The sequence below is a fragment of the Capsella rubella genome, unplaced genomic scaffold (assembly GCF_000375325.1).
Source record: "Capsella rubella cultivar Monte Gargano unplaced genomic scaffold, Caprub1_0 scaffold_1, whole genome shotgun sequence".
Taxonomy (NCBI): domain Eukaryota; kingdom Viridiplantae; phylum Streptophyta; class Magnoliopsida; order Brassicales; family Brassicaceae; genus Capsella; species Capsella rubella.
In genome coordinates this window covers 15,891,416-15,916,023 of record NW_006238923.1, presented here as the reverse complement: position 1 = coordinate 15,916,023, position 24,608 = coordinate 15,891,416, and the positions used below count along the sequence as shown (strand labels likewise).

The 24,608-nt window shown below is 33.5% G+C and overlaps 4 protein-coding genes across 5 annotated transcripts; 1 reads left to right on the top strand and 3 right to left on the bottom strand.

Moving 5' to 3' along the window:
- Nucleotides 1-15,141: 15,141 nt before the first annotated feature.
- LOC17898203 (putative purine permease 20) lies at nucleotides 15,142-16,619 on the top strand. 2 transcript variants are annotated; one of them, XM_006303160.2, is made up of 2 exons: nucleotides 15,142-15,218; nucleotides 15,314-16,619. In XM_006303160.2, exons 1-2 carry the CDS (start codon nucleotides 15,179-15,181, stop codon nucleotides 16,459-16,461), a joined length of 1,188 nt encoding a protein of 395 aa, XP_006303222.1. In that variant the 5' UTR covers nucleotides 15,142-15,178; the 3' UTR covers nucleotides 16,462-16,619. The 2 variants fall into 2 exon arrangements, with proteins under 2 accessions (XP_006303222.1, XP_023645222.1); XM_023789454.1 differs by having other exon boundaries at nucleotides 15,158-15,218; nucleotides 15,317-16,619.
- On the bottom strand, nucleotides 16,506-17,394 carry LOC111832540 (pentatricopeptide repeat-containing protein DWY1, chloroplastic). The gene has a single exon (XM_023789455.1). The coding sequence runs from the start codon at nucleotides 17,372-17,374 to the stop codon at nucleotides 16,610-16,612; it is 765 nt and encodes a 254-aa protein (XP_023645223.1). The 5' UTR covers nucleotides 17,375-17,394; the 3' UTR covers nucleotides 16,506-16,609.
- A 36-nt stretch (nucleotides 17,395-17,430) lies between these two features.
- Nucleotides 17,431-18,882, bottom strand: LOC17900513 (putative lipoyltransferase-like protein, chloroplastic). Its single transcript, XM_006304012.2, has 5 exons — nucleotides 18,676-18,882; nucleotides 18,312-18,576; nucleotides 18,076-18,226; nucleotides 17,651-17,974; nucleotides 17,431-17,522 (listed from the first exon to the last, which is right to left on the bottom strand). Exons 1-4 carry the CDS (start codon nucleotides 18,807-18,809, stop codon nucleotides 17,667-17,669), a joined length of 858 nt encoding a protein of 285 aa, XP_006304074.1. The 5' UTR covers nucleotides 18,810-18,882; the 3' UTR covers nucleotides 17,431-17,522; nucleotides 17,651-17,666.
- Nucleotides 18,883-19,677: 795 nt separating this feature from the next.
- Nucleotides 19,678-24,596, bottom strand: LOC17899787 (E3 ubiquitin-protein ligase CHFR). Its single transcript, XM_006307373.2, has 15 exons — nucleotides 24,443-24,596; nucleotides 24,220-24,312; nucleotides 23,888-24,038; nucleotides 23,415-23,512; nucleotides 23,054-23,115; nucleotides 22,870-22,961; nucleotides 22,649-22,772; nucleotides 22,402-22,488; nucleotides 22,111-22,201; nucleotides 21,373-21,480; nucleotides 20,893-20,993; nucleotides 20,494-20,559; nucleotides 20,331-20,418; nucleotides 20,131-20,191; nucleotides 19,678-20,036 (listed from the first exon to the last, which is right to left on the bottom strand). The coding sequence occupies exons 2-15, from the start codon at nucleotides 24,290-24,292 to the stop codon at nucleotides 19,838-19,840; spliced, it is 1,401 nt and encodes a 466-aa protein (XP_006307435.1). The 5' UTR covers nucleotides 24,293-24,312; nucleotides 24,443-24,596; the 3' UTR covers nucleotides 19,678-19,837.
- Between the last annotated feature and the right edge of the window lie 12 nt (nucleotides 24,597-24,608).

The following is a 24,608-nucleotide window of genomic DNA, read 5'->3' as shown; positions in this document are numbered from 1 at the left end:
GGAATTGTTTTTTTATTTTAACGATATTTTAGAGAACTACCCTTAAAAAAAATTGAGAATAATTATATACTTACACATAAGCACCAATAATTAATTTTTAATATATATATAGAGGATTGCATATGTTAAACGCACTACAAACTATATAATATATATTACAAAACCTTATTGTTTTTTTATACTTGCATGTGAATATAACACTGTACTTCACGTTAAGTCTTTTGTAGTGTATATCCATATAGACTCTTTCCACTACTATATAAACTCAATAGCATCTACTTGAATCTCTCATCCATACAAAGCTCTTCTTTCTCATCAAGAACACTCAAAATGGCTTCTTACAATCTCTTTCTCATCGTTTTGGTAATGACTCTTTCTTCTTCTATTATGATCAAGCCTTGCTTGGCTATACGTCGTCTCCAACAATTCCCATTCGGTTTTAACGTACCGCCATTGCCAACCGGGTTCAATGTTCCTCCATTGCCAACCGGGTTCAATGTACCACCATTGCCTACCGGGTTTAACGTACCACCATTGCCAACCGGGTTTAACGTACCACCATTGCCAACCGGGTTCAATGTACCACCATTGCCTACCGGGTTCAATGTTCCTCGATTGCCAACCTGGTTTAACATACCTCCATTGCCTACCGGTTTCAATGTACCACCATTGCCATTCGGGTTTAATGTACCACCATCGCCAAAATAATTCCCATAGCCAACTCTTTACAATTCTCTCACTCACTTTCTAAAGCAAACTTCCCCTTGGTTAATAATAACAATCCCTTATATGCCTACCAATGATCTCTCATACAACTTCCACAACTAGTTGGAGTACTCCTTGAATAATCAATCACTTCATGTATTTTATGTATCTCTTATGTTTGTTGTTGTAATAATTTGTTACATTGTGATGTGTTTTGGTTTGGTCCTCGTGATCTATGTGTTGTATTTTATATTTGTGATTGTACAATTGTTAAATTGTTGGTCTGGTGGTTCCTGCTTGTTTCATTAATAAAATATATATTCTTTTTCTTACCAAGTGTTTTCATTGTTTTGCCAATAATATGTTATATGTATTCCCTTGACATTGTTCTCCTTTTCAGAATCATATTTTTGTTTTTTCTTCTATTCTATTAGGTAATGTCCCGCGCATGCGCGTTGTTATATATTAAGTTAATTAGTTTAAATTTATTTAATAATTATTAAAAATAGAATAAATAAATTTTAATATTAGTGATATTTTTACACTTTATTATTTAAATCATACAACATAGGCATACATCCATATCTCTTGAATATATTTGTTGATTTATTGTTCAGTTTTTATGGTAATTTTCTCTAGTATTTTTGAGCATTTTTAGGTAAAACAACAGTATTGCTAATGATAAAAATAGAAATTTACTCTGACATAAAAATGTTTTATTTATGTTTTTTCATATAAACTCACACAAAATCTAAATTATTTAGTAATTAAATCTAAACTATGTTGAAAGTAACAAATTATATATATTTCCTATAAAATCATATGAAGTGCAATTAAAAGTCTTTTTAAAAAATGACAAAGAATAATTTTATTTTTTAATCTCTTTTTATATTCCTCTTAATTTAAGATATATCTTTAAGTTTAAATATATATTTTTAATCCTTGTAGTATAATAGATCAAAAACTGAATATCATTTTTTTTAGATAGAAAATTAAGTATAAAATTCAATGTAAAAATTATAATGTTATTTATATTATTCAGTTTTGAATCACAAAATAAATATAATGATCATTATATTTAAAAGAATGTCTTACAAATTGGTTTGATAATTATATAACAAAAATTTATTTTGTTAAAATAATTACATACTTTTCAAAATAAAATAAATATACATGAATATGTGAGAAACAAAAAAACATCCAAAGTAAAAGAATGAAGATGGTTTCTTTGACTTGATATTCTTATTTTGCGATGGTCGGGAATCAATATTTTTGAATCCCAATGATAAAATAATTTTCTCATAGCCATAAAATAATATTACACTTCATGTATTGGATGTATCTCTTATGTTATTGTTGTAATAATTTGTTTTATTTCTGAGTTTTACTTTAAATTGTAAACTTTTTCTATTTCAAATAAAAATAACATTTTATCTAGAATAACAAATTTTTCCTGATTCAAACTAAATTTAATTATAAATACGAAAGCAATTATCTTGTTTGAAAAATAACATAATTTTTTTTTGTACTATATATGCAATATCCTCTGTGTGCAACCTTAAATTTTCTTAAATATGAGATGTTGGGAGAATTTTATTTTTACAGTTTTCATTGTTTTTGGTAATTAAGTCTTTACAACTTCTTTTATGTAAATTATACCGTTTGATATATACTAGGTAAAATCGTGTTACAACACGAGATGATATCCCCTATATAGTAAAAGAGAAATACAAAAGTGTTATGGATTAGGTCAGTTGAAGTTTTTTAACACGGTTTGTTCAATTGGATCTTTGTAAGAAAAATTGTGTTTTGTAGAAGACAAATAAAATATAATCCTGCTTTGTAGTCTAAGCATGCATAACGTGATAACATGTTCCAACCGTATATCTTCAAATCTAACATTTGAATCAATATAAGTAAGCTCCAACCATATGGTTAAAAAATTTGGAACATGTAATAATGTTATGGTGCAATATATATATGTTGGAAAAACAATAATAACACATAGTGATATAGTTTAAAACGTCTCGTACAATTAATAAAGAAAAATAAACTTGTTGAGGGAACATTATAAGAAATGTAAAAAACACATGAAAACGTGAGATCCATCTTTTTCATTTATATTTTGAAAAGATTACACTTCAAAATGTTATAATATAATGATGATCGAGTGTGTATGTTGCATATACTTGTCAATCGGTAATGGCATGCATGTACTATAATTACTCTATTGATTGATCATATTTTGTAATAAGATGAATTATACATCTAACTAACTTTTATTCTAATTATAATCGTTTTCAGCGTGATCAATTTAATAATTGACAGTTTTGTGATTAGATCTATATCTCCAAAAGTGATCTGTTATTAGATTTTAAAAAAGAAAAATAAATAATGATCTATAACTAAAAATGAGCTGTATTTATGGGTCAATGCGTTTTCTTTGAGTCGATAGAAAGTATTTTAGCTTCGAAAAAAATTTAGTTTCAAATTTCTTGTTATAAAAGTTAATATTCAAATATACTTTGGTGTAGTATTTGGTATATATGATTGCATAAGTATTAATTTTTTAAGAAATTTTTCAGTTTTCAAACAATGTTATAATCAATCAATTTTTCTGCAAACTTGTTCATAAAAGCTTGTAGTTGTCTATCATTCTTAATCATAAAAATCGATAATATATGTAACTAATAGAAATACTCTAAAACATCACCAAATTATTATATTTTTTAACCCTAAAATATTATCAAATAGTCTTTTCCAAACATATCACAACAAATACAAATTTATGTTCCAAAGAAAAAAAAAAAAGAGAAATACCCTCAAATACCCTAAAAATGATTTCTAATGTAAACTTTTTGATTTTGTTAAGAGTTTAATTTTTAGGGCTAAGAATCTATTTCTTTAGGATTTATGATTTAATTTTGAATGTTTAAGTTTAGTTTTATAATATGTTTCTTGTAGTATTTGTTTGTGAAAATTTTTCTTTTTCTTGATATTTTTGAGAACACCCTTAAATAAATAAAAAAGAAAAAAACAGTGAAAATTACAAATAATTCTCATTTAATATATATATAGGGGACTGCATATAATAAACGCACTACAATACTATGAAATGTTAAAATATATTACAAAAAACCTTATTGTTGTTATACTTCACGTTAAGTCTTTTGTAGTGTAATCATATAGACTCTTGCCACTGCTATATAAACTCAATAGCACCTAGTTGAATTTTTTATCCATAGACATAGCAATACAAGCTCTTTCTCATCAAAACACCAAAAATGGCATCATACAAGCTGCTCTTTCTCATTGTTTTATTGGTTACTCTTTCTTCTTCTATTATGATCAAGCCTTGTTTTGCCTCACGCCTCCTTCTCCAATTTTTGCCAAACCCAATTTTTAACCTAACTCAATTGCATTTCGAGTTTAACGCAAATCCATTGCCAGTGGAGCTTAACTCAACTGTATCGATTAATCCTTGAATTAATAACTTCATGTATTTGATGTATCTCTTATGTTATTGTTGTAATAATTTGTTTCATTGTGATGTGCTTTGGTTTGATCCCGCGTGATCTCTGTGTTGGATTTTCATATTTGTTGTATTTGTTAAACTTTGTTTTTGTTTTTTTTGCAATAATTTATATTATGATAATAAAAGGTTGGTTAACTAAACCGGTAAAACACAGAACTCCATGCTAATGTATGCGCTATGATATTAGCACTATGAGGAACAAAAAGGATGATCCTTGAGTAGTTCCATTTTTAGCGTTGGCCCAAGTTTGAGGCAAAAAGAAAGATGTCACAAGGATCTTGATCCCTAACTATTTTCATAAATCTTTTCATTAGGTGCTTTCTAGATATACCAAATTATTCATGGCAGCCTCCTTTGGTAAATAATACTTAGGGGATTGTTGATTCATGTTGAAAGAAAAACTCTTTTAAAGTGATAGGAAAAAATTTAGAGTGGTTAAGAGAGCGCTTTAGAAAATAGAACTATTGCATGTTAATTTGGGTTTAATGCACCACCATCGCCAAAATAATTCACATAACGTACTCAGTTTCTAAAGCCAACGTCGCATTGATTTATAATAACAGTCCATCATCTTCCTAGCTACCACTCCGTTCCTCTCACCACCACCTTCTACAACTAGATCGAGTCCTTGAATGAATGAATAATTGGGAACTTTCGCGCCGGTGATTAAAATGAACACTGTTCGTACTTTTCTCAATGTTGCTGTTTCTCGTAATTGGGAACTTCATCATATGGATGTACACAATGCGTTTTTACACGGTACTTTGTATGAAGATATTAACATATATAGTTAGAATAAATAGGATTAGTTTCCTTTTGCTAATTCTACTTTACTAAACTCATATATATATGGTTGTACAGTGACATTTTACAAGTTAATGAGAAAATCACTTTACTATTCCTAAAGTGTTAATATGGTATCAGAGACTTACTCTCTCTCATCCGCGTAACAAACTTTTCTCATTCAAGAAAGCTTCAATGGCGATTTCAAGCTTCTTCTTATTCGATTCTACTCTTATTCGACCTTCTTAAGCTTCGATTCTTCATCTTTTTCCATTGATTTCTCTTTTCTGAGCTTCGTTTTCTTCATGAGTGCATCTACTCGTCACATTTTTTCTCTTTTCTTCGTGAATCTTTTCATTCTCCTTCTTCAGATTCGGCTCTGTTTCATGATCTTCTTTCTTCTCTGTATCATCGTACATCAATCGTGTTAGCTATGGCAACCCAGACATCGACAAGTCAACCTCCGATTCAATCTACCGATCAATATGATAATCCGTACTTCTTGCATAGCTCCGATCATGCGGGAATGTCTCTTGTTACAGATCGATTAACCACGGGCGCAGAGTTCCATTCATGGCGACGATCTGTGCGCATTGGGCTGAATGTGCGAAACAAGCTTGGCTTCATTGACGGTACGATTACTAAACCATCGGAGAATCATAGAGATTTTGGATCTTGGTCTCGATGCAATGATATGGTTACTACATGGCTTTTAAACTCTGTTAGTAAGAAAATTGGTCAAAGCTTGCTGTTTATACCTACTGATGCTGGGATTTATCAGTATATAATCTCAAGATTTAAGCAAGATGATGCTCCTCATGTATACGAAATTGAGCAGCGATTGAGTATGATACAGCAAGGCTCAATGGATGTTAGTTCATATTATACTGCTCTGGTTACATTGTGGGAAGAGCACAAAAACTATGTTGAGTTACCGTTGTGTACTTGTGGTAGATGCGAGTGCAATGCAGCTGGTTTGTGGGAAACCTTGCAACAACGGAGTCGTATTACAAAGTTTCTAATGGGTCTAAATGAGTCCTATGAAGCATCTCGGCGTCACATCTTGATGCTTAAACCGATTCCTACTATTGAGGAGGTTTTCAATATGGTTTCACAAGATGAGAGACAAAAGAATATCAAGCCTAAGTCTGATCATGGTAGCATTGCCAATGGATCTCAGCATCAGTCTTCCTTTGATTCTTCCTATGACAATGCTGCTTTTGCTGCGATGCAGAACAACTTTAGGCCTCGACAATCTTCTCGTCCTCTGTGTACTCATTGTGGTCAGCTTGGTCATGTGGTTCAGAAGTGCTTTAAACTTCATGGTTATCCTCCGGGTTACATTCCAGGTTATAAGAGTAACAATATGGGTTCTCAATCATCTCAGAGACCATTTTCTCCTTCATTTCCTCAGCCACGGGGTCAATCTAACCAGATAATTCCTTCACAACAGTATTCTCAATCTGTTCCACAGAATCAACAAGTTCAGTCACGGCCACATACTACAACACTGACTAATGTTGTTACTAGCTCCTCTTATCAGCAACTTCCTCAACCAGTGGTGAATCTGGATTTCAGTCAGCTCAATAATGAACAAGTTCAATCACTAATCCAGCAATATCAAGCACATGTTAAAGCTTCAGAACAACCAGTTTCTACTCCACAAATTTCTTCCATTTCAGATCATGGTATTATGGCAATACAGTCTTCATCTGGTAAACTTTCTTTTCCAGAATCTTTTCCTTCCACTTCACTTCGATTTAAAAATAACAAACTTACCTTTCAACATCAATGTTTGTCTTCTCTTTCTACCAACATTCCACATGATAGTTGGATAATTGATACAGGAGCCACGAGTCATGTCTGTTCTGACTTGGCACTTTTTAATGAAACTATGACAGTGTCTGGAGTCATAGTCACACTGCCTAATGATACTAGAGTGGCAATAACTAATTGTGGCACTGTGCATTTATCACCATCATTATCATTGCATGATGTCTTACATGTCCCATCTTTTAAATTCAATCTCATCTCTGTTAATGCTTTGTTAAGACATAGTCATTGCTCAGCTCATTTTTTCTCTAATTTTTGCTATATACAGGAGTTTATTCAGGGCTTGATGATTGGTAGGGGGTATCTCTTGCACAATCTATACATCTTTCAAAATGATAATCACATCGATTCATCACATTTCACTGGATCCTTGAAGGTTGATGGTTTAATGTGGCATCAACGCCTCGGACATCCATCTTCTGACAAGTTAAAGTTCATTCCGGGTATCTCATCGTCTTTGTCCTCATCTATGTTAGAGTCTCCATGTTCTGTATGTCCTTTAGCTAAGCAGAAGCGTTTACCTTTTCAATCTAGTTCTCATAGATCTCTCTTACCTTTTGAGTTAGTCCACCTAGATGTTTGGGGTCCTTTCAATGTTGAATCAGTTGAGGGTTATAGATATTTTCTTACAATTGTTGATGATTACAGTCGTGTAACTTGGGTGTATATGTTACATAATAAAAGTGATGTTTCTATCAAGTTTCCTCAGTTCATTAAGCTTGTTCAAACTCAATATAATACTGTCATAAAGATGATAAGGACTGACAATGCACCTGAACTTGCTTTCAATGAACTATTACATCAGCATGGTATTTTACACCAATTTTCATGTGCTTACACACCTCAGCAAAATTCTATTGTAGAAAGAAAACACCAACTTCTTCTGAATGTTGCTAGGGCTTTGTTATATCAATCTAATGTTCCATTAGCATATTGGAGTGATTGTTTACTTACTGCAGTTTTCCTAATAAATAGAACTCCTTCATCTGTCCTGCATAATGTTTCACCTTATGAATTGCTAACTCAGAAGAAACCAGATTACTCTTTTCTTAAATCATTTGGATGTCTTTGTTTTGTCTCCACCTTACAAAAGGATCGTAATAAGTTCAGTCCTAGGGCTGATGAATGTGTCTTTTTAGGCTATTCTTTTGGATATAAAGGGTATAAAGTTTTACATCTAGATACTAATATTGTCTCTATCAGTCGTAATGTTGTTTTTCATGAATCGATCTTTCCTTTTAAAACTAGTCATCATCATATGCCTAGTAATGATATATTTGGTGATACAATCATGCCTTTGTCTGTTCCTGTTGATCTTGTTTCTATTCAATTTGAGAATCCGCATACATCTGCATCACTTCACACACCTGGTGCCACAAACACTTCAAACTCTAGTATTACACAATCTTAGACTGTGGCTGCAGAAACTCATGTAGTTTCATTACCAAGTGGCAGGCCAAAACGGATTACCAAGGCTCCATATTACTTATCTGACTATCATCATTCTTTACATCAAATTTCTAGTTCTTCTCCTTTGAAAATCTGTACAACTCCTTATCCTCTTTCATCAGTTCTTTCTTATTCTTCTTTAAAACCTTCCTATCAGTCTTTTGCTCTTTCTATCACTCTTGAAACAGAACCTAAGACTTTTAAACAAGCCATATTATCACTGAAATGGACTAAAGCTATGGATCTGGAATTGGCTGCTATGGAGTCAAACAAAACATGGAGCATTGTTTCTCTTCCTCAGGGGAAAAACATTGTTGGCTGTAAATGGGTGTACACGATAAAGTATCATGCAGATGGCACGATTGAAAGGTACAAGGCACGCCTTGTCGCTAAGGGATTCACTCAGCAGGAAGGGGTGGATTACTTTGATACTTTTTCCCCAGTTGCTAAGATGGGCAGTTTGAAGTTAATTCTTGGCTTAGCAGCAAAGAAAGGATGGAGTTTGGGTCAGATGGATGTCACTAATGCTTTCTTGCATAGTGACTTAGAGGAAGAAATTTACATGAGCCTTCCCCAAGGTTATACTTCTTCAGAAGAGCTTCCATCAAATCCTGTTTGCAAACTTCACAAGTCAATCTATGGCTTGAAGCAAGCATCCAGACAGTGGTACAAGTGTCTTTCAACAGCATTATTGGACAATGGCTTTGCACAGTCCTATGTTGACAACACACTGTTTGTTAAACTCACATGTACATCTTTCATAGCACTTTTAGTCTATGTCGATGATATCTTGATTGTGAGTAATAGTGATCAGGCTGTGACTACTGTGAAGGATGCTTTGGCACAATTATTCAAAATTAAAGATCTTGGACAGGCACGATTTTTTCTTGGCATGGAAATTGCACGAAATGCAGAGGGCATATCTATTTGTCAGAGAAAGTATTGTCTTGACTTGATTGCTGACTCAAGTTTACTAGGGTGCAAGCCCAAACCTACTCCAATGGATTATAAGGTGCCATTAAACAAAGATACTGGTGTGCTGCTACCAGATGCAACACCTTATAGAGAGATCATTGGTCGGCTATTGTATCTCTGCATCACCAGACCAGATATAACCTTTGCAGTCCACAAACTAAGCCAATTTCTCTCTTGTCCTACGGATGCGCATTACCAAGCAGCACTAAGGATATTGAAATATCTCAAGAACAATCCAGGACAAGGTTTATTTTACTCTGCTTCCACTGATTTGTGTCTCAATGGTTTCTCTGATGCAGATTGGGGAACTTGTGTTGAAAGTAGACGATCTATTACTGGCATGTGTGTGTTTCTTGGTACTTCTTTGATAACATGGAAATCAAAGAAACAGGATGTGGTCAGTAGTAGCAGTACTGAGGCAGAATATAGGAGTATGGCAGTCACAACTCGCGAATTGCTTTGGTTGAATCAGTTGCTCAAAGACTTGCATATTACAGTGGATACACAAGCCAAGCTCTTCTGTGATAACAAGTCTGCAATGCATATTGCTAACAATGCTGTTTTTCATGAAAGAACAAAGCATGTGGAAATAGATTGTCATAGGACTCGGGATCAGGTAAAGAATGGGTTCTTAAAGGTTCTACATGTCTCGACTCAGAACCAGTTGGCTGATATAATGACCAAACCACTCCAGCCAGCTCCATTCTATTCCATCCTCAATAGACTATCTGTTTCAAGCCTCTTCCTCCCTAAGGATTATTCAGCTTGAGGGGGGTGTATTAACATATATAGTTAGAATAAATAGGATTAGTTTCCTTTTGCTAATTCTACTTTACTAAACTCATATATATATGATTGTACAGTGACATTTTACAAGTTAATGAGAAAATCACTTTACTATTCCTAAAGTGTTAATAGAAGAGGTTTACATGCGTCCTCCTCCGGGTTTTCTTTCTTCCGATCCATGCAAAGTTTCTCGTTTGAAGAAATCTTTGTATGGCCTACGCCAAGCTCCTCGCTGTTGGTTTGGTATGCTTCAGACTGCTCTTTTGGACTATGGTTTCCGTCAGTCAGCTTCTGATTAATCGCTCTTCTCTCTTGTTTGCGGCTCCACTGAAGTTTATCTCCTTGTGTATGTTGATGACTTGGTTATCAGGGGTAATGACTCAGCTTCTATTTCTGCTTTTAAGGCGTATCTTTGTCGCCAGCTTCATATGAAAGATTTGGGCTTCCCGTTACTTTCTTGGTCTCGAGATAGCTCGTAATGCAGAGGGTTTGTATTTATGTCAACGTAAATACTGCTTGGATATTATTACTGAGGCGGGCTTACTAGGATGTCGTACAACTGATATTTCTATGGCTCAAAATCATAGACTTGCTTGTTCTACGGCTGAACCATATGCTGACCCTACTCAAATCGCCGCACTGTTGGTAAATTGATTTATCTCAGCCTTACTCGCCCGAAACTTTGTTACTCTATTCACATTCTCTCTCAGTTTATGAACTCGCCTACTAATGAACATTGGGAAGCTGTGCTTAAAGTCCTTCATTATTTGAAAGGTTCTCTGGGCCAATGTCTTCTTTATTGGGCAAACACGGATTTTATTCTTACAAGCTACTGTGATGCTGACCATGCTGCGTGTCCATTGACGCGTCGTTCGTTGATGGGTTATATTGTCTTTCTTGGAAGTTCTCCTATTACTTGGAAAAAAAAGAAACAGGATACTGTCTCTCTGTCTTCCGCTGAGGCTGAATATCGTTCTATGTCTTGGACTACGAAGGAAGTTAAATGGCTTGTGCCTCTTCTCGATTTTTTTTTTGTGTTGTGCAGCCCACTAGCATATGTATATATATTGTTGTACATCATTAAGCTTCTTAATACACAAGTTTATTCCGCACGTACTTTGACACAGTTCATGTATTTGATGTATCTCTTATGTTCTTGTTGTAATAATTTGTTTCATTTTCGAATTTTACTTTGAAAAGTAAACTTTTTCTATTTCAAATATTAATAACAATATATCTAAAATAACAAACTTGTCCTGATTCAAACTAAATTTAATTATAAATAAGAAAGCAATTGTCATGTTTAAAAATAACATAAAAACAAAATTGTACTATGCAATATCCTCTGTGTACAACCTTCAATTTTCTTGAATACAAATTGATATGAGATGTTGGGAGAATTTTGTTTTTACATTTTTCATTGTTTTTGGTTAAGCATTTATACCACTTGTTTTATGTACATTGTTTACCGTTTAATGTATATACTAAGTAAATCCGTGTTACAATACGAGATTATATTTTTTGATATAATAGTAATAAATAAATAACTTAAACACAAGAAAAAAATGTATTCCCTTACATAGAAAAATAACAGGGTAAGGGGAAAATCTATTTTCTCGTAATCTCTATATTAGTAAAAGAGAAGTACAAAATAGAGTGCGGGTCGGGTCAAGAGTAAAAAATTAACCCGATTTTAATAATTGGATACTTCAAAATTGGATATTAAAATGGGTTTGGATACATACATCGGGTACTTTCCATATTTAATTTTAGGATTATATTATTTTCATAACTAATTTTAGGATTTCCTAATATTTATCTAACTAAATTAATATAATATATTTTAAAAAATTATTATCTTCTTTCACTTTTATTTGATCTTTTTTTTAATTTCTGATATTATATTAAATAATAAAAATGTTTCAAAAAATTTTAACTTTTTTTTTGCATATGCTGCAATTTAAATTTTTTTAAACGGACATATAGTACTCAATTACACTCGGTTTAATATTTTGGACAATGATTTAAAATCACTATAAATATGACCAATATTAAAACCATTGTTACATAAGCATATTTAAAATATTTGTTTTGAGACATAGATGTAAATTTGGAGACATGATTTTTATTGATAAAATATTATATATCAAATTACGTAAATTTTAGATAGTCCACGGGTAGTTTGTTAAAATCACAGTTATAATGGTAAAGCGAGTTATGAATAATGTTTTTTACGATATGAATTCTGTTACGGGTTGGTTCTTCAAAAAATATATTGTAAGTGTATAATTTTTACATCTATTCCTACTTCTATTATAAAAATGGTTAAATTGAACAATTTATCGATAAATATTCTTTTGTGCTGTTAAATTTTCACCCTTTGTTTAATTGTATCAAAACTCAATATATTATTATTTACTCGCTTTTTTCCTTTATTATTTTATCTAAACTTATTATACAAATATATGATTCAATGTAATCGACTGCACTGTAGTAAAATTAAAATGTAATATAATTTAATCCGTTCAATTTTTTTTGATAAAAGGTTAAATAAATTATTTTACAAAATCCGTTAAACATTATATATAAGTAATTATTTCCCCCGCGCTGTAGCGTGGGTCCAAACCTAGTAGTTAAGTAAAAGATAAGATGCTCAAGTAAAACATAAATTAAATATATAAAATCGATAATATATGTAACTAAAAAGTGTTTGCCAGTAGAATTAATAAATAGAAATACCCTAAAACATCACCAAATTATTATTATTTTCTTAATCTAAAAATATGATCAATAATGTTGTCCAAACATATATATCACAACAAAATACAAATTTATGTTCCAAAGAAACCACAAAAAAAAAAAAGAGAAATACCCTCAAATGCCCTAAAAATGATTTCTAATGTAATTTTTTTTTTATTGTTAAGAGTTTAATTTTTAGGGCTAAGAATTTTGTTTAGGTTTATGATTTAATTTTGAATGTTTAAGTTTAGTTTTATAATAATTTTTTGTAGTATTTGTTTGTGACAAATTTTTTCATTTTAATGATACTTTAAAAAAAGAAAAAAAGTGTAAATAATTATGAGCTTGATACAAAATCACCAATAATATTTTTTAATATATAGGGGATTGCATATAATAAACGAACTACAAACATATGAAATATATTACAAAACCTTATTCTTTTGTAGTGTAATTAATTATATAGACTCTTGCCACTGCTATATAAACTCAATAGCCCCTAGTTGAATTTTTCATCCATACATAGCAATACATATATATATTCATCAAAACACCAAAAATGACATCATACAAGCTTCTCTTTCTCATCGTCTTATTGGTGACTCTTTCTTCTTCTATTATGATCAAGCCTTGCTTTGCCTCACGCGGCCTTCTCCAAAATTTGACAGTGACATTCGAGGGTAACCTTACTCAATTGTATACCGAGTTTAACTCGACTACTGAATTGATTGATCCTTGAATTAATAACTTCATGTATTTGATGTATCTCTTATGTTATTGTTGTAATAATTTGTTTCATTGTGATGTGATTTGGTTTGATCCCGCGTGATCTTTGTGTTGGATTTTCATATTTGTTGGATTTTCATATTTGTTGTACTTGTTAAACTTTGTTTTTGTTTCTTTTTTGCAATAACTTATATTATGATAATAAAGGTTTGGTTAACTAAACCGGTAAAACATTGGTTAAATAGAAGATTCCAAGTAATGTATGCACTACGAGGAACAAGATTCCAAGTAAAAGATGAGAACGCCTCCTTACTTTCACCATTTTATTAGGGATGTGAATGCTGGCCATTCTGCTGGCATAGATATCATCTTCACCAAATCGGAAAAGTTTATAAAGAAAATATGTCTTATGTTCAATGATTAGATATCTCATCGCCCAAATTAATGATTCTAGCTCAGAATGTAGTGGAGACATACTCCTACGTAGATTAAATACACTCATAATCGGCGCCTCATCAATTTTCCCAAGAGCCACTAGTAAAACAACGATATTCAGAAAATCTGTGACCTACTCATTCTGTCGAAGTTTTGAAAGGATGATCCTTGATTAGATACTTAGATCCATTTTTAGCGTTGGCCCAAGTTTAAGATTCACTCTCCGCCAATAGAAGGACGTCACAAGGATCTTGATCCCTATTTACATAAATCTTTTCATACATATATATATATATATATATATATATATTTGAATGTAATGTTAAATTATATTCAGAATAAAAATAACGACTTTAGAACTAGTGCTACACTTTCTTATAACAATAGAGCAAAAAAACTTTTGAACTCTAACTCATAATATTAAGTGCGAGATTGTAACCACAGTTGAAAGCCATCGTCAGATTTTTTTTTCAAAAACAAATGTATATAACCGTAAAATCGTTTAGAAAAAATAAATTTATCTGGAATAAAGACTGCATTGCATATTATTTTTGACTTAATATGATTGTTTTGCATACATTTTTTAGATATGGAAGATAAAATTACAAAAGTTGACGACTTTAAGGGTTTATTTGCACAAAAATCAATATATATATATATATATATATATATATATATATATATATTTGTACTAGAACATAATCATTAGAAGTTTAATAAAGTATAATCTGAATACAGACAAAACAACCTGGTCATGGAAACTTATGTATAGTCAAATCTGCATTATCCATGACTTAATAAAGGGAGAAAAGCTCCACAATTTGAGAATTTGTTTATTAATATCTATTTCATATTATTCTCGTTTTTTTTAAAAAAAATTTCGTTTGAAGCATTACGATGAAGATATCATTTGAACGACATATAATAAATCAATTTGGACCGCGTTGAAATTCTAAACCAGTTGGGTATTGGCTGTCATGTTTGATTATCTATCTTTTTAATCTTTGCTTATTTGACTGTATGATCAATGATACGTACTTATCATATAATACATATTAATTAACATATATATGTGATGCAACGTCATGGTTACATTCTTTTTGTAATTTCAATCTTCATTGTTGCCTATATCTTTGTATAAAACCAAATCCATTTAGAGTAGTGAAACTTTCTAATAAGATATTTTCTAGTTCATTCTTCACAAGAAATTTCATGGGTTTACACACTGAATCTCCTGACCGTGTAACACAAGGTATGTGTATATTCATATTACAAGTTTTGATTTATACAAGTTGTATTCTTAATGTGAAGTACACGTCTGTGTTTTTTGTTGGTTTCAATTTCAAGAAGAAGAAGAAGCTAATATAGGAGTTGAGAATCAACCAAGAGCAATTCTTGATAGGTCACAACTTCTCAAGACGCGACACTGGTGGATATGTATCTTTGTCTGTTCCGGTTTGGTCGTAGCAGGACGTGTTTTATCAACACTTCTTCTTAACTTCTACTTCATCCAAACAGGGAGAGATGTTTGTGATGACCCTAAACAGTTTAAAGGCACATGGCTTCAGTCTTTTGTCCAAAACGCTGCGTTTCCATTCACAGCTTTGCTTCTTCTCTTATGGCGTTCTTTGTTCTCTACTCATAGAGAAGAAACTCAATCTTCTTCTTCTTCTTCTTCTTATTCATCTTTTGGCAAACTCTTTCTTCTTTACATCTCTCTTGGTGTCCTCTTTGCTGCTTATAGCCAACTCTATGCAATTGGGAGAACACATTGTGTGTTCTTCTTTTGGATCTTTACAACACAATTAATCTCCACTTCTATATTTACAGCAATCATCAACAAACATAAATTCAACCTTTGGATCATATTATCTATTGTTCTTTGTGGGTTTGCCACGGGAATTACATCTTCTGATGATGCTTATTATCCTTGCGAAGGTGAAGGCTCAAGAATGAGTGAAGGTGCTTGGTGTGCCTTCTTTGGCACGGTTGCTTTCTCTTTATCTCTTTGTATCATGCAATTAGGGTTTCAAAAGGTCATACCTAACACAAACAGCAGAGTATCCGCGGTGATGCTGATGCAAACCAACGCTTCTATGGTTGCAACATTGATATGTTTGGTTGGATTATTCATAAGTGGTGAATTCAAAGATATCAAGGAAGATTTCGAGACGTTTAAAAATGGGAAACCGCTTTACGTTTTGAGTCTTATCGGATTATCACTTGTGTGGCAAGTAATGTCTTTAGGGCTTGTGGGTCTTGTTTGTTTAGCGTCTTCACTCTTCTCTAATGTCGTCAGCTTCTCTGCTTCCCCTTTAGCTAACATATTCGTTGTGTTGGCGTTTTCGTTTATGGATGATGATGTTGACTGGTTTAAGGGAGGAGCTTTGTTAGCAGGGATCCTTGGGTTTGCATCTTATATATACTCCTTGTACAAGGCTACTAAGAAAACAGAATTAGCAAACCAAAGTGAAACAGAGAGAGAGTGTGATTGATGATATGTGTATATTGTGATGCTATTGTATTTGATGTGATTAAGTAACAGTGTTTAAATATTTCATTCAGTTTTCAAATTTTGGTTTGAACTATATAGAATTTGTGTAATGAATTTGGTTGAAATTTGCATTCTTTTTATACAAAATTCTACCAATAATCTCCACAAGAGCAGCTACCATCTCTAAAATGATGAAACCTCTTGTTATCTCTTACAATGATCTCTCTATCTTCAATGCTTGATAATATCTTTATGAAGTTATGGCAATCTCCGCATATCCTCAGATTCTTCATCACCCTTATCGTAGTCCCTGGAGGCGTGTTTATAAGCCCGAAAGCAATAGCTAACCGTTCACTGTGATGCATCAATGCTTTCTCTTTAGCTTCTTCGTCGATATCATGAAGAACATACTTCGTCTCTGGTACATAGCCTGCATCTCTCGCTTCTTTCCCTAAAGATTTCAGCTTTATGTAGGCCTTGCTTCTATCTGCAATAGCTTTCTTCTCACCTGAAATCTCTGGCTTATCTCCTCTAACCTTTGTTGAATGACTAGAAGGTGAGATATGTCGTAAAGTAGTATCTTTATGTACATTGTTTCTTACTGCCGAACCTGGATTGATTTTGTTGCCGTCTTCCACTCCTCTTGCTGTTACTCTGCCTACATTCCAAGTATCTAACTTTCTTTGAGGCAGTTTTTCAAATACTTTGTGAGCAGTTTCCTTGACTTGGGTCTCAACTCCATCAGAGCTTATCCTTTTCTCAGGTTCGAAAAAGCTTTGAACTTGACCTTCACCAGCAACTCCCTTTGCTCTTGGGATGATTCGTTGAAAAGATGAAGTTTCTCTATCAAAGGGGATTGCTTTAGGGACAGGGAAGGAGCAAAAACTCATGGAGAAGGCAGCTTCCAGTGTCATCCCTTTGTGGTCAATCCCAGAAGCAGATAAGTTTTCTTTGGAGAGGAATACACTGTGTGGAGAGAGACATAGAGAGACCAATCTCTACAAGAAACAGACAACTTCACAAACAGCCAATAATAACCTCTGTCTAGGTCCACAAAATTTCCTGCAGAACCATGTAAACCACTTGTTAGCTAAGTCACTATATATCCAATGAAAGATTAAAACCCTTTGATCAAGAATCACAAACGCTAATTTGGAAAACATGATTAAGAATGTAAGGATTTTTTGTACCATTGACACAAATCCTTTAGCTTTCCAGTTTGAATACTGTTTGCTTTTCAATTTGAAGCTGGAAAACTTCAGAGAATTCCTTTAGTAACGACTCATGAGCTACATCTAACAACTTCAAATCGTCGAGCTTAGTATAAGACATGTCCCTATTTACGTCTTCTCCATCCTTAATCAAACCCTTTACACTTCCAACACCGCGGTTTCTTATCCCACATGGAACTATTGAGTCAAAGGGTGTTAAATCTGTTGTGACATTAAGAGCTAGACCATGATATGTCATCCATTTCGACACACGGATACCTATCGCCGCCACTTTTTGGTTGCCTATATCGAAACGGATCAAACAAGAACACATATATATGTATTAGATTTAGATCAAATCACATCAAGAAGTAAAACAAAGAGTGGGCAATTCAGAGACATACCAACCCAAACTCCAGTTAAACCGTCAAGACGAGAAGCTTTGATAGAGAAAGCCGAGTAAAGAACACGAATGACTACTTCCTCAAGCTTCCTAAGGTACCAATGAAGATCCATCTTGTGATTCCGGAGATTGATTATAGGATACATAACTAGCTACAATTCTCAGACAATCACATTCACATTAACATTCATTGTTGATGAAGTTGTGAGAAAACAAAGGAGATTGAATGTGTTTTACCTGACCAGGTCCATGGTAAGTGACTTCACCGCCACGTTCAGTTCGATATACATCAAAAGGAGCATCCTTTACATCAAAATTGAGATAATCCTCTGAACTTCCAGTTCCCATTGTGTAAACAGGAGGATGTTGTAATAAAATCACTGTATCTGGGCAGTCTTGGTTTCTATCAATCAGAGCTTTTTTCTCATTTACAATGCTTTTTTGCCATGACCAAGCTTTCTTGTATGGAACCAATTGATCATAGAGATCAAAACACTCGCACCTGTCAAAAACAGAGTATGTTATATGCATTGATAGCAAAATGCACGGAACCTATTCAATAAAATTACTCAGAGACAAAGATTGAAATAAAGAACTTTACTTTCTTGGGTTTTTGTGATTCTCTGAGTTTATCATCTTGACAGATGTTGATGCTCTGTTTCTGTTGAAGTCACTAAGATGGTGATGATGGAGCTTTGGGTACAAAACAGAGCTTGTTGCAACGGAAAAAATCATGTCTTTTGAGATAAAGTATTAAACTTTACTTAGAAATTTCGAAGAAGCAGAAGATTCAATGTTTTCTTGGAGATAGGTAATGGCGGAGACAACGATGAAACACTGAAGGTAGTTTCGGGAAATGAGAACATTGTTAGGGCTAATTTGGTCTTTTCAGCATGAGGTTTTGCCCTAATTTCTGGGTTTACTATATATACATAGAAACTGCATCGATGAGAATTGTATTCAGAAACACAAAAGTCTTTTTAAGTTTCGTTTCCTGAAAATTATGTTTTGTAATGAAAAAATCGATTTTTATAAACTTACAAATTCTTTTGTTTGTGATTTTTTTCCGGTGATTTCAATTTCTGTTGATGTTTCTTTGAGAACAATAGAAAAAAAAAAACAGTGGCGGTGATGAAGAAAAAATGACCTTTTATCTCATGAGTGAGATTATTAATCTCGTGATTACCTTTCAAGCACTTCTGAGCCATGTTTTTGTTTAATCCTTAACTCATTTTGTTAAAATCTTTTTCTGTGTTTCGTAATTTCAATCCAGATTAAAATTTGATCTTATACATTATGTGGTTTTAATCAATAAATCGATTGTTTTTGCTAGTAAAGTAAAACAAGTTTAAAAGTTGAAAAAATTCAGTGGCGGCGCAAATTAGGGTTTTAGATGTCATGAGCAAGAAGACGATACGTGCTTTGTTATAAACAATATTACAGAATAAAGGATCAAGACAATTAGGTTCCAAGATGATTTAGACCTCGGACGAGTAAAATAAATGGTCAAGACAACAAATTAGGTTTAAGCATCTCTAATTGTGTTTTAGCATTGATCTAATCATCCGAGGTCTGGTAAAATAATTGATCTAAGACAATTAGGTTTTAGCATTTCAAATTGTGTTTAAGCATTGTTTATCCTCCTAAGAAAACATCAGTTGATTCATTAAGTTCAACTTCCATAAGTCAATAAGTAGATCTTAGTGTAACTAATCCCCAAATATAACCAAAAAGCTGTTGACAGAAGAAGATGAAAGATGAAACTAAAAGTGATGGTTCCCTCTGGTAGGACGACAAACATGGTTACGTTTACGAGCATGATCTTCGTTGTGGTGTTGTGTCCTACATGCGTATCCATACCAACAATCTTCCCTCGCTGCTACATCCTCGGGCAAATGATTTCTCGGTAGTGTTATCCGGAACCAGTATAAGAGGAATCCCACCAGCTTATCATAACAGTCACTACACGTATAAGATAAAACACACAATCACAATCGAAAGAAACTTGAGGACGTTTGATACAGAAGAGTATTCACCCTAGACCACGGTAACTTACTTGCAAACATGTGTTGATGCAGTAATCATTTCAGCGTGATTGAGAGGCATTCTCGAGCGGTCTGAATAAAAAGACATCATTACAACTCAATAAGTAAGACATGAGGAAATCAAGAATGATAAGACATATTTGCTTGTGGAGCTCAAGTTCAGTTGTTTTTAATGTCTAACGTTTCTTAATGTTGAGAATCTTGAGATTACCGATTTCTCTATTGCTGAAGCGCGTTAACCACTCTGCTACAACATCCGGCACAGTTTTTCCCATCTGGACAATGCATCTTTGGGTTATCTACAAAACCCACAGAGAATGTCACCAAACATGTGAGACAAATCAGTAGTTTGTTAAGAGAAATTAACTCCTTACATCTTGTTCATGGCGATTCATTTCATGGGTTATGAATGGAATCCTTGTGACCGTGCGTTCCGAGATCTGCAAATATTGGTAAGAAATAATGAGAAAAGAGAGGAACAAATTTTTAAATACACTATGACCATAGTATCATGCAAGCAACTGGAGCAGAAGGGAAACCAGTAGGTAAATCACGAAAACTCACGAAAATAACGAAACTATCATAATCATATTATTCCTAAATACAGTGAAAATTTTCATTGCAATACCTCATAGATACAAAAGAAAAGGTAAGATCACGTAAAAGCTTAAGGATATTAGTCTTAACTAAATCACTTTAATCTTACACACAACATACAGCAGTATCAACATAACTAACATGAGTAAACATTGGACAATCCTAGCTCAACCTACAGGTCTGAAAGTTTCGCCACTGCAGACTGGATTAGATACACCTTGTGTAACATTTTCGGAACTCCAGTAAGCACCACAAAACGGCCTATCGCATCCCTTGCCTGCAATAAACAAGCGTTAAGTGTGTATATATAATATTGTCAGAGATTCCTTTCCTCTGAACAGGTTAATATTAGTATAGTTACCATCAATCCAACCTTGCAATATCCAGCTCTCAAAACAGAAAAAAATTCTACTCTGTTTCTACCAGCACCCCAATGTTTTTTTTAACCCAGTTTATCAGACAACATATACAATATATCAGTATAAAGCATGGTTACCAACAGGACATACAGCATCCATTCACATGATACTAATTTCCTAACAGAGCAAATGAAAGCAACAACAAAAATAAACTTCCAATATCAAGAGGGGGAATAAAAATCGCAACCAGTCTAACTGTGAACAAAGCAAATAAAGAAGCATGTATTTGTCACTTACAGTGTAATGGCACTTGGAGATTGGCTCTGAAGGGCATCATTCCTTGACACAGGTGGCATTGCAGATGTGCACCATGGTTTTCACACCGATAACCACCAATATTAGCAACTGACAACAGAGCCAATGACATACAAAAATAGATCAGCTTCCAGAAGACAGTAATGCTGAGATAAAAGACAGCGTTTTTTGTTTGAACTTCTAGCCCTCTTCTATTTAAGATTTCCCTTTTCTCAAGTACAATTATTCTTTACTAGGACTGGACTCTATTTATTTGTTGGTTTCTTTTGAATCAATTTACCCTTGGTGAATTAGGAGAATAGCAAAAAGAGAGATCTGAGAAATGGGTTTCAAGTTCTAGTCTCAAAATCAAAATTTCTTTGCCATCAACAAAATTTGTACCACATTTCAGGGCCTTATGGTACAGGTAATTCAAAAGTTCAATACATTAGAAGATTTACAATAAAACGATTGTTGTTGTGAAGACTGACAAAGAAGTTTAGCAACATTAAAGGAAATCTAGCTTATGAGGGATGATATCACAAATATCCACAGTCAAGTCCACTACATATAATCTTCTAGAAAACTTCTAGTCAATTACTAGTTACAACTTACTAACTAGTAAATATTCTAATTCACCTCCTCCCCAAGGAACCAATGTTAATAAGCAGTCTAATGAATGATGAATATTGATATATTGTGAGAATATAAGAAGCAAACATCCAGATAAATTAATATTACCACATTGTGGGCATTGCAAACGCAAGCTATCTCTTTCTTCAACTGGGGGTGAGGGCATATTCGAACGACGTTTTCTCTTGCTCCCAATTATCTAAAAGTTATGTCAATTGTAGTGTTTAAGAAAGAATCACAGGTACATTAGACCACGGCATGTTTAAGAAATGTTAATGATTTATTGGTGACTTGCACCAAAAAGTCAATGTGCAGCAGACAGATTCACCTTGGTAAAAGAAAGGCTTTACATATTTCAAAAATAGTTACTTAATAGAAGATATTGCAGAAAATACTTACAAGATTTGATTGTATCGATGCAGATGAGTCCAATACTGCAATATCTTCAGCTGGCCGCCTCAGTGCAGCATCCGCATTTAATATATCCTAACATAAGAGGGTCTGAAATAGTCATAAGAAGCTCAAGCGTAAATGAAGCACAAGAATATATGAAACAATTTCTCGAGGAGAAGAATTACCAATAGAAAGAACATTTATATGTAAAATGTAAATGAAGAAAATGCTTGAAGTGAACAGATAATTCTACCTCTTGTATGTTTTTGAGAAAATGATTTTTCCCCACATATTGTACTGTTGTTCTGCATTGTGGACATAACACATGTTGATGCTTTGCCTTCGATCTCCGCATCCATTCTGAAAAACAGCCATTACTGAAGGCAGAACACATCAACCATTAAGTACAAATAGAGTGAATTACGCCATCATAAAAATGAGAACAAACAAAAAAAACATCAACAAGTTGCAGACCAGAAATTATGAAGGCAAGGTGCAGCTGTGACAACATCATGCCATATGTTTAAGCAGATACTGCATTTTGCATGTTCAGGATCTATGGAAATCTGGAAAAGAAATTCAAAGTGAGAGATAAGAAATTTCACATAAATTTTCAAAAATGTATTCTTATGGACTATGAGTAAATATCATAAAGCACCTTTAACAGCTGGGTTCTGGATTCTGGAGTAGGCATTATTGTAAATCTGTACTGCAAGTACCCTAACAAATTGAGAAAAAAAATCAAATTTAAAATATAGAAGTTTATTTTCTTAAACATAACTTCAGAAACAAAGAAATCCAGACAAATAGTAACTTGAAATAAACTCTGGAACTTCAGCTTCCTTATGAGAGGCTCAGAACTACTTAAATGACAATGTAACAAGTTATTTTTATTTTTTAAGCATAGTAATTCATTGTCCTCGACTAATTATCCATATCATATTCTGGATAATAACAAATAGGCTTTAAGAAACAAACTCATCACTGGGAGAGATAAAAATGCAAGCAGCAGGTCTAACCTTGTTCTCCAGGGCCAGGAACAATTTCAGATCCACACCTGATATCGGCAGCACCACCTTTCGCGATAACAGCCTCGTCAACAAGTATAGAGTCCGAACTAAGCAAAACATCAGAAAGGCCAACGAATCAAAATAAAGAAAGGTCTGATGGTAAACTAAGAAAACAAAACATCAACACGCAGAACATTTAAAAGAATCCAAAACGGAACTGTGTAGCCAGAAATCAAGCGTTCATTCAAGTACAAAAGCAGCAAACAATACTCAAAGCTAGTTAAATCTTATCCCTATGATGATTCGATAAAAAAAAGAATTTGGTTTACCAGTCTAGATTAACTCTCCAGTCTTGCAGACATAAAAATGTGAAAGGAAAAGTTCCTATTCGACATAAAAAGAGCAACTTTCTAATAGTCCTAGTACCTAAAACAAGGCCATTGCAAGTGAATGACACTTAAGTAAACAGTTATTTTGCAAACCTCTGATTATGTATAGTGGCAGAACCTTGACCCAAATTCTTTGTTATTCTGCACCATTCATGTCTTTCTAAAGAAGACGATTTAATCTCAGAGCATATTACCATATCATTGCACCTAATCTCAATGTCTGCGAATCTAGTGTCGAGAGGAACTGCAAATTTGAACCCAAAAAAAAGTCACCCAAACATGAAATTGCATTAGTCTAAAAAGAAAGTGAATTTGTCAAATGGAATGTGATTGTGATACATAATCATCAACTGGAGAAATTACACCACAAGAAATCGAAAAAATTGCTTTGAATAGAATGAAATAGAGAAGTCACGAAGACTGACCCAGTTTAGCCCATGCCTCATCATCAGAAGATTTCGAACCAGAGGATTGTCCAGTTTCCGCGGTCGTCGTCATCGGAGTTTCAATTGCGAAATCTAACAAAAAGTGTTTACAAAAGGTTTATTTCGTCGCCGCAAACACGAATACAATTCCAAATACTGATCGAAACAAAGAGAAGAAAAAAGTTGATACAAACAATGTGAAGTTGTGGTGAAATGAAATTACCTCGTTTGTAGGAACAGAAACTGAGAATGGCCGCCGCGTTGGGGAGGAAGAAGATGATTTCGAAGAAGAGTGAGTGTGGTAGGCACGATGATTCCTCTATGGGTTTCTTCTCACTGTCTTTCTTCTATGAAGAAGATTGCTGAAGAAGAATCTTTTAAAAAAGGGT

Coding starts and splice junctions, on each gene's coding strand:
- LOC17898203 (XM_006303160.2), top strand. CDS start 15,179: ATGGGTTTACACACTGAATCTCCTGACCGTGTAACACAAG. Junction 15,219..15,313: donor TCCTGACCGTGTAACACAAG/GTATGTGTATAT, acceptor TTCAATTTCAAG/AAGAAGAAGAAGCTAATATA.
- LOC17899787 (XM_006307373.2), bottom strand. CDS start 24,292: ATGACGACGACCGCGGAAACTGGACAATCCTCTGGTTCGAAATCTTCT. Junction 22,773..22,869: donor CCTTGCCTTCATAATTTCTG/GTCTGCAACTTG, acceptor TTCTGCCTTCAG/TAATGGCTGTTTTTCAGAAT. Junction 21,481..22,110: donor TTTGCAATGCCCACAATGTG/GTAATATTAATT, acceptor CTCTGTTGTCAG/TTGCTAATATTGGTGGTTAT.
- LOC111832540 (XM_023789455.1), bottom strand. CDS start 17,374: ATGACACTGGAAGCTGCCTTCTCCATGAGTTTTTGCTCCTTCCCTGTC.
- LOC17900513 (XM_006304012.2), bottom strand. CDS start 18,809: ATGATTTTTTCCGTTGCAACAAGCTCTGTTTTGTACCCAAAGCTCCAT. Junction 18,227..18,311: donor CTTACCATGGACCTGGTCAG/GTAAAACACATT, acceptor TGAGAATTGTAG/CTAGTTATGTATCCTATAAT. Junction 17,975..18,075: donor TTTAACTGGAGTTTGGGTTG/GTATGTCTCTGA, acceptor GTTTCGATATAG/GCAACCAAAAAGTGGCGGCG.